A 9146-nucleotide genomic window follows, 5' to 3' on the forward strand; every position below is an offset into this window, starting at 1 on the left:
CTTCAGAGCGCTAAGTTACGGCTACCTTTTTTATGCAAAAGTTTTTCTGTTAGATGATAGACATTTTGTTTCTCTCCAGTCAGTCATCAGTTGATACAGAACCTGGACCTAATTTAAATTTGCAGAACCTAACCTGCTCTGACCAAATCCTACCAAACGTAGCCCAACAGAGGTTGTCAGGTTGGTATAGGAAATTTGTGTGTAAAATGTATTGTAAGCTTTGATGTTTGGTTTCACTTTTGAAGCTTAGAATGATGACTTCTTTTTTGTGTTTTAAATTTCTAATTTTTTTTAGTGATTGGAGTGTGCGTAGGGCAGTTAAAGCAGAAAAGACATTTGACATTTTAGATGTATGCATCACAGCATCAGTGTGTCACTGCCTCATTAAAACGTATAACTTTTCAAGCTTCAAAGAATGTGTTTGGTCTACCTGTTATTTTATGCTGATGGACATTTTGATTCCAGCCGACCGACCGACCGACCGACCGACCCCACCGACCCGACCGACCCGACCGACCCGACCGACCCGACCCGACCCGACCCGACCGACCCGACCCGACCCGACCCGACCCGAAAGTATTTTGGCAAGTTCAACAAGTTTTTCGCGAATATCGAAGCTTCTAGACGTCCGATCGTGTCAATCTAGAATTGTTTGGCCAATCAAATTTTGCTTTAAATTTCATCTACGTGTTTGAACTCAGGCTAGCGGTGTGGTGGTAGTGTGCCAGACTGTTACAATTAAATACTTTAATCTGTAATTAAAATTACAAAATTATTATAATCTAACATATGGAATTGACCCTGGCAGATGGATGGTGTTTGGTGTTTGTCTATTGATAAGCCAGTATTACCCCTTTGCCACCTTCTAAGTTCTAGCAAATTCCGATTGTAATCCCGTTCCTTTGTTCCATTTCCAGAATTGCTCGCAATGTCGGGTCAAACACCTCCGCCTGCGTCGCCGGATCGCCCGACCGCTGCCGGCCCTCCGGGGCCAGCGCCGGAGACGGCGGCTCGGCGCGCTGACGGTCTGATGATCGATGGCGATGCAGCTGAGCATGCAAACGGTCAACGTAACGGTCAGTCCATAGATCCGCCGGTAGACGCCGCGGCCGCGAGACGGGCGCGTGATCGCGAGCGTCGTCGCCTCGCTCGAGAGCGAGAAACTGAGGCTGAGCGACTTCTTCGCCTGCAACGGCAACGTGAAAGTAAGGCTCTGTCTCGCGCCAGAAAAAGAGATCAGACAGGTGGCGCGGGTCCTTCCCATCATGCGGTAGTCGATGCTGCGCAGGTTCCCGGTCCATCGGGGGCCCAGCCGCCGGTCATCCTTGCCGCGGATGTCGCTGCCGCGCGACGCGAGCGGGAGCGGGAGCGTCAGCGACTTAGGAGGGAGCGTGAATCGGAGGCTGAGCTCGCCGAGCGTCGGCGACGCGATCGTGAGAGAACCGCTGCGGCTCGCACTGAGGTCAGGGCGGGCAGAGACGGCGCAGATCTTGAGCCACCTGTTGCTGCTGGCGTGGCGGATCAGCCGATCGCACCACTGACTGCGTTTGAACCGCTGGTGGTGGGCGGTGTCGCGGACGTCGCGCCCGACGCCGCAGCGGCGCGCCGGCCCGCGGCCGATGCGCCCGACGCGGAGGCAGTGGGCGGCGCTGTAGGAGAGGCGGCGCCCGACCCGCCCGATGATGCTGTAGACGCTGTGGAGGCGGTAGCGGCCGATGCGCCAGAGGACGCAGTGGCGCGCCGGCCCGCGGCCGATGCGCCCGACGCGGAGGCAGTGGGCGGCGCTGATGGACAGGCTCCGGTGGACGCGCCCGGCCGTCGTCGCGGCGACCAGCACCTGCTGGCTCGCAATTATGTCCCCGCCGAGTTCGAGCCGCCGGCTGGCATGCAGCTGGGCCGAATGGACACTGTCTGTGCCCATTGTGGAGCGCTGCGCTGGCGTGCCGAGCCCGCAGGCGCCTGTTGCCATCAGGGCAAGGTGCAGCTTGACTTCCATCCCCCGCCGCCGGACGAGATGGTGGAGCTGATGACCCCCGGCACGGCGTTCTATGACGAGTTTCGGGGCAAAATTCGCGCTTACAACACGGCCTTCCAGCTGGCCAGTATGGGGTGCAACGTCGTCCGACACGACGGGGCGTATCACGCGGCTTTCACCGTTCAGGGTAGCGTGTGTCATCGTATGGGATCTCTACTGCCCGCTCGCGACGGCGAAGAGCAGTTCATGCAGGTGTATTTCCTCGACGCAGACGAGGCCACCGCGCGACGTGCCACCATGTGTGGCGGCCTCGACAGAGCCGTTCTCGACATCCTTTTGGGCATGCTGCACGAGCACAACAACTACGTGCGTGCGCTCCAGCCGGCTCTGCTGATGGCGCGCGGTGTGCCGAACTGCCGGATCGTGTTGTCGGCCGAACACCGGCCGCTGTCGGAGCACGAGCGCCGGTTCAATCTACCGATCGGTCGCGAAGTGGCGGTCCTGATGCCCAATGAGATGGGGGGCCGGCGCGACATCGTCGTTCGCGAGCGCGGCGGACAACTGTTCCGCATCGACGAACTGAGCCGCCAGTACGACCCGCTGCTCTATGTGCTGCTGCACCCGCGCGGCACGGACGGGTGGTCGCTCGAGCTGAAGGCCGAGCGCGGCGTCACAATCCGTCAGTATGGTGCGTTCCACATGCGCTTCCGACCGGGTCATTTCAATCTCATTCCGCGAGGGGGCCGGCTGTTTCAACAGTACCTGGTGGACACTGAGGCAAAAGCTGAGTCGAGTCGTCTGTCGTATGTGCGCGCGAACCAGGACGGCTTCAACGGCTTCCGCGCCGAGACCATCCGCAGCGTGCGAGACGCGCTGGCTGACGGCGAGGAGCACGGCCGAGCCGTCGGACGGCGCGTGGTGCTGCCGGCATCCGTAACGAGTAGTCCGCGCTTCATGATGGCCAAACTACAAGACGCTCTCTGCTACGTTCGAGACTTTGGCGCGGCCGACTTTTTCATCACCGTGACGTGCAACCCGGCCTGGCCAGAGATTGAGCAAACTCTGCGCACCCTCTACCCGGGAGAGAGGCCGGGCGACTACGATCGGCCGTGCGACCACCCTGACGTTGTCAGTCAGGTGTTTGACCTCAAGCTGCAGGCGCTGCTGAAGCAGCTGCGGGGCGGCATCCTGGGTCGACAGCGGGCCATTCTGCACACGATTGAGTGGCAGAAGCGTGGCCTGCCGCACGCTCACCTTCTGCTGTGGGTCGTGCCCGCCGACAAACCTCGCGCCGAAGACGTGGACACGTGCGTGTGCGCTGAGCTGCCAGATCCCGAGACTGATCCGGAACTGCACGCGATCGTCTGCACCAAGATGGTGCATGGTCCGTGCGGCGCGCTGAACCCGCAGGCGGTCTGCATGAAGGACGGCCGCTGTAGCGTCGGCTATCCGCGCCCGTATCTGGAGGCCACAGAGCTGCCAGAGCGCAGCTATCCGAAGTACAGGCGGCGCGCGCCGGAGGACGGCGGTCAACGTGCGCGGACGCCCGGACGGCGCGGTGTGGAAATCGACAACCGCTGGATCGTTCCCTACAATCCGCACATCCTTCGCGCGCTGGACTCACACGTCAACGTCGAGCTGATCACGCACGCGATGGGAGCGATCCGCTACTGCATCAAGTATGTCACCAAGGGCTCGGATAGGATCATGTTCGCCGTGCAGCCCGACGGCGTGGTTGACGAGGTGACCCAGTATCAGAACAGCCGGTACCTGGGATCCATGGAGGCAGCGTGGCGGCTGCTCGACCGACCAGTCCACGTCCGTCATCCGCCGGTCCAGCGGCTGCAGCTGCATCTCGGTGACGACGAGAGACGTGTCGTGTTCCGCGGCGACGAAAATCTGGAAGCGGTCATCGCGGGCGAGCAGGCTAATCCATCCATGCTCACAGCCTTCTTTGAGCTGTGCCAGCGTGACGCGTTCGCGGCGACACTCCTCTACCCAGAGGTGCCGCGATACTACACGTGGCAGGTGCGACGCGGTCGGGGCGCAGACGCCCGTCCGGCCCACTGGGAACGCCGCGTCCGTGGCCAGCCTCACCCCGAGGTGCCGGGCGAGGTTGCCTCTGAGACTCTGTCGCGCGTGTACACCACGACGCCGCGCGCGGGCGAAGTTTTCTTTCTTCGCCTGCTCCTCCACAGCGTCCGAGGTCCGCGCTCTTACGAGCACCTCCGCACGGTCGATGGCCGCGTGTGTGCCACCATGCGCGAGGCGTGCTCCGCACTGGGGCTGCTCGAGGACGGAGCGCACTGGGCGCGCGCACTGGAGGAGGCGAGTGTGACGCGCTTTGCAGGTGGTTTGCGTTTCCTCTTCGCTCTGATTCTGATCGAGGGAGAGGCTACGTGCGATCCCATGGCGCTGTGGATGAGGTTCGCCGCCGCCCTGTCCGAGGACATCGCTCGCCGTCAGCACACCGCTCGCGCGCCTGGCAGACGTGGTCTCACCGAGGACGAAGTGCGCCAGCAGGCGCTGCGGAAGATCGCTGGCATTCTCCGCCGGCTGCGCGGAAGATCTCTGGCGGAGTACGGACTGCCGGTGCCGCCGGTGCCGGACGCCGCCGCCGCCGCCGATGGCGACGACGACGAGCCGCCCGGCGGTCCCGAGTACGACCCGGCCGCTCTGGCCGATCGCGTTGAGCGCGACGAGCCGCGTCTGACGGATGACCAGCGCGCCGTCTATGACGAGGTGCTGCGACGGCTGGACAATGACGAATCGGGTGTCATTTTCCTGCAGGCTCCGGGCGGCTGCGGCAAGACATACCTGGAGAACCTGCTGCTGGCCAAGGTGCGCAGCCGGGGACACGTGGCAGTTGCAGTGGCCACATCCGGCATCGCAGCCAGCCTGTTGGAGGGCGGCACGACTGCCCATCATCGGTTCAAGATTCCTCTGCAGCTGCATGCTGACAACGAGAACGTCTGCGGCATTGATCGCCGCTCTCCCGAGGCTGACTACCTTCGCCGCTGTCGCCTCATTGTTTGGGACGAAGCGGCCATGACGAACCGGCGCGCCACGGAGGCGGTCGACCGGGCTCTCCAAGACGTCCGCGACAGCCAAGAGCTGTTTGGCGGCGTTCTGACGCTGCTCTCTGGCGACTGGAGACAGATTCTGCCAGTGGTGAAGCGCGGCGGGCGCGCAGAGGTTGTTGACGCCTGCCTCAAGTCATCGCCCATGTGGCCTCGAATCGACACCATGGAGCTCGCGACCAACATGCGGGCGTTGAACGGCGACGATCAGGCCGGTGAGTTCGCCAACTTCCTGCTGCGCGTCGGCGACGGCCGGCTGCCCGTCGTGGCACAGCCGGACACGGTGCAGGTGCCCGAGTTGGTGGTCAGTCCGGCGCGCAGTCTCGCCGCCTTGGTCGATCGCATTTTCCCTGACATGGCCGAGCGACACCGTGATGAAGAGTGGCTGCATGAGCGCGCCATCCTCTCGCCGCTAAATGCGACCGTTGACAGGGCGAATGAGGCCGCGCTGGCCCGGCGAAACAGCCACGTACGCTAGCGTCGACACCATCAGTGACGACGACAACGAGGATCACGGGCCTCCGGTGCCCACCGAGGTGCTCAACGCGATCGACGTGTCGGGCATGCCGTCGCATCAACTTCAGGTCAAGGTCGGCGCCCCGGTCGTGTTGATGCGCAACCTCGATGCTCCGCGCGTCGTGAACGGCACGCTGTGCACGGTGCTGCGCGCCGCGCCCAACGTGCTCGAGCTGCGAATCGCCAGTGGAGTCGCGCGCGGCGAGACGCTGTTTTTGCCGCGCCTCCCTCTGGTGGTGAGCGCTGTCGATTCCGGCATCGGCCGACCATTCCGCCGCTGTCAGTTCCCCGTCAAGCTGTCATTCGCCATGACCATCAATCGCTGCCAAGGGCAGACTAAGCGACGCGTGGGCATATATCTGCCATCCCCGGCCTTCACTCATGGCCAGTTCTACGTGGCTCTCTCGCGCGTAGGCAGCTTTGATTCAGTCGAGGTGCTTTCCACGCACAACCATCGGACGCGGAATGTCGTGTACAGAGAGGTTCTGTGAGGTGCACGCGCCAGGATCGGGCGTCATACGGGTGCGTTATGGGGCGTTATCTTAGTTCGGTTGTCGAGCGACGATCGGATGTACCCCGCGTTGTGCCGTCATTCACCCTTGCTATGACGTTGAGCCCGGAGTGGCCGGAGGAAGCCCTTGCTCCTTGAGTGGGCGGGCCACTCTGTCTGTCCGGGTGGTCAATGTCGACGGCCAACTGTGGGCTGCGGCCAATCGTATTGGGCGTTAGGAAGCGGGTGCGTCATCGGGCGTAATCTTAGGCGTTATCGGAAGTATAGTCATGCGGCGGCGTCCAAGAGCGGTCAGATACCCCTGTGGTCAGTCGTTTGGTACGAGGTGGCAGCAGTCGAGGCGCCAGACGGCGCAGCGCCGGCCCGCGGCCGATGCGCCCGACGCGGAGGCAGTGGGCGGCGCCGTAGGAGAGGCGGCGCCACACCCGCTCGATGATGCTGAAGACGCTGTCGAGGCGGCAGCGGTCGATGCGCCGGACGGCGCAGCGGCGCGCCAGCCCGCGGCCGATGCGCACGACGCGGAGGCAGTGGGCGGCGCTGATGGGCAGGCTCCGGTGGACGTGTGGCCCCTGTGGTCAGTCGTGTGGCACGGCTGATGGTCCGTGTGCTGTGCTTTTTTAGTCTGGAAATTTTAGCGCGTCGCTGTTGGTTGTGAGACCCCCCTTCCAGACGTGTGAACGTCTGAAGTCCGTGTCGTGTGATCGATCGGACACTTCACCCCTTGATAGGGGGAGTCTAAACCGCTGCGGGGCGAGTCTTACGTCTGAGCGTGTCAGTGAGTGAGTCCGTGTGCGAATGTGTGTGTGACTGTAACTGTGTCAACTGTCAGGTGTGACGGTTGTTAGCGCGTCGCTGTCGGTTGTGAGACCCCCTTTCAGACGTGTGAACGTCTGAAGTCCGTGTCGTGTGATCGATCGGACACTTCACCCCTTGATAGGGGGAGTCTAAACCGCTGCGGGGCGAGTCTTACGTCTGAGCGTGTCAGTGAGTGAGTGCGTGGCTGAATCTGCAACCTGTGCTAAACCCTTTCGGTGCTGTAGGTATTTGGAGTGGTGAATGATTGCGCGTGAGTGAGTGTGTGCCGGTACGCGCTGACGTAACGGGCCCTTAACCGTTATACTAAAAGTTTGACATCGTTAACGTAAGTTCATCAGGAGGCTGACATTGACATTTCAATGTGCTTAACTCATTTCATTGTGTTTAACTCACTTCATTGTGCTTAAATCATATTTCAAAATTACTTTAAAAAAAACGTGTTAAGGGCGGGGTGCGCTCTCGGAGCACTTCCACGTTAGTGCACCCTGGTAACAGGCTGTGTTCAGTGTCTGGAGCCGACTTTGATGTTGCCTATTGAATGCTTCATATATCCATCACTTCGGCATGGCGACCCTGAACTATGCCTGGCTAAGACTCCGAGCTGTTTTTACTTCCCATACCTTCAACATAGCTTCTAGACTAGACGACTTATCAAACACCAATCGATCCCAAATTTTATGGCTACACGTGATTTTATGGCTACACGTGAGCGACAGCGAACACAAGTCACCTAGTTTAATTATCCATTTGAGTAGGATTCCGGGTTTTTTGAAGCGCTGAGTTTTTGCAGCGAGCTTTTTCTCTTAGGGCTTGCGAGATACCCGCGGAAACACATATCTCTTCAGCATTGCGCGCCACACAGGAATGCGGCTGATTCACGTGCGATTGTGAGTGAGGTACCCCCAGTTTGAGGATTCGGCTGTAGAATATGTAGTTTTAAATACGTAGTTTGACGTAGATCTCGGAAAAGTGAGATACGGCCAGAAATGAGTGTGGGTACCTCCGTCCTGAAGATTCTGATCGGCGCCGATTGAAATAAGTCGCCGTGCATATCTCGGCTTATTGACGACCGATTGACACCGGACAAACACCGATCGATACCAAATGGCTCTGGGGGGGGGGGATAGAGTGGCAAGTTTTTCTACCCGACGAACCCGGAATTATCCCGAGCGGGTAGGGGTGGGAGTAGAGTCGGGGGAACAAGGGGGGGGGCGAGTACAAGTACCAAGCAAGTACCAAGTACTTTCGCAAGTATCAAGCAAGTACCAAGTACTTTTACAAGTACCAAGCAAGTACCAAGTACTTATGCAAATACCAAGCAAGTAAAAAGTACTTTGGCAAATACCGAGTACTTATGCAAATACCAAGCAAGTACCAAGTACTTTGGCAAGTACCGAGTACTTTGGCAAGTACCAAGCAAGTACCAAGTACTTTTGCAAGTTCAGCAAGTTTTCGCCAATATCGAAGCTTCTAGACGTCCGATCGTCACCGGAAAAACACCATTCGATCCCAAATTTTCTCCTTAATCTTTTTATGGCCAAAGCGACGCGGAGCGAGCGCAAGATATCTTGTTTAATTATCCATTTGAGTAGGATTGCGGCTTTTTTGAAGCGCTGAGTTTTTGCAGCGAGCTTTTTCTCTTAGGGCCTGCGAGATACCCGCGGAAACACATATCTCTTCAGCATTGCGCGCCACACAGGAATGCGGCTGATTCACGTGACAAACTCGATGGCGGTCCCTCCATTCCGGAGAAAAATCACCGGCCGACGGCTGGAAAATTCCACCGGCCGGCCCGGCGGCAGTGTGTCGTGCGGCGGGCGGCGGGGCGGGGTTTCCCCATCCAGCGGCCGGCAGCGCTGAGCCGAGTCGTTCCCACGGTCTGGCGGCCAGCTGGGTGGGCGCGGGGTGGGGAGTGGGGCGGCCGATTGCCAGCCGGTTCTCCACGGGCAGGTGCTGCCACCTGCGCAGTAGTTCCACTGGCGGCCGCCAGGCCCGTGTGCGGGCCGTGCGCGGTAGTTCCGCCAGCGGCCGCCAGAGGTCACGCGCGTCGTGTCTAACCTGACGAAGCTACAAAAAGTTAGATAACTTTTATAAGAGGGACGGTAAAGCCACAATTCCAACGCTGAATGTTGGGCAAAAGCAAAGGGATCCAACACAGCCATCTGTATTTACTCTATTTACCCTTTTCTGTCAGCGATAAGCCCCAGCAATCGCACCGCTGTAAAACTCGCAAGCTGTTCACCGTGCA

At 59.6% G+C, this 9146-nt stretch overlaps 1 protein-coding gene across 1 annotated transcript; it reads left to right on the top strand.

Annotated features, from left to right (window-relative positions):
- Nucleotides 1-2014: 2014 nt before the first annotated feature.
- LOC122375905 lies at nt 2015-5807 on the top strand (the record flags this gene model as incomplete). The annotated part of the gene is made up of 2 exons (XM_043355481.1): nt 2015-5363; nt 5488-5807. Coding segments are annotated over exons 1-2 (3669 nt in total), but the record flags the coding sequence as incomplete, so codon positions are not given.
- Between the last annotated feature and the right edge of the window lie 3339 nt (nt 5808-9146).

This window comes from Amphibalanus amphitrite, unplaced genomic scaffold (genome assembly GCF_019059575.1).
Source record: "Amphibalanus amphitrite isolate SeventyFive unplaced genomic scaffold, NRLGWU_Aamphi_draft 001953F_arrow, whole genome shotgun sequence".
Taxonomy (NCBI): Eukaryota; Metazoa; Arthropoda; class Thecostraca; order Balanomorpha; family Balanidae; genus Amphibalanus; species Amphibalanus amphitrite.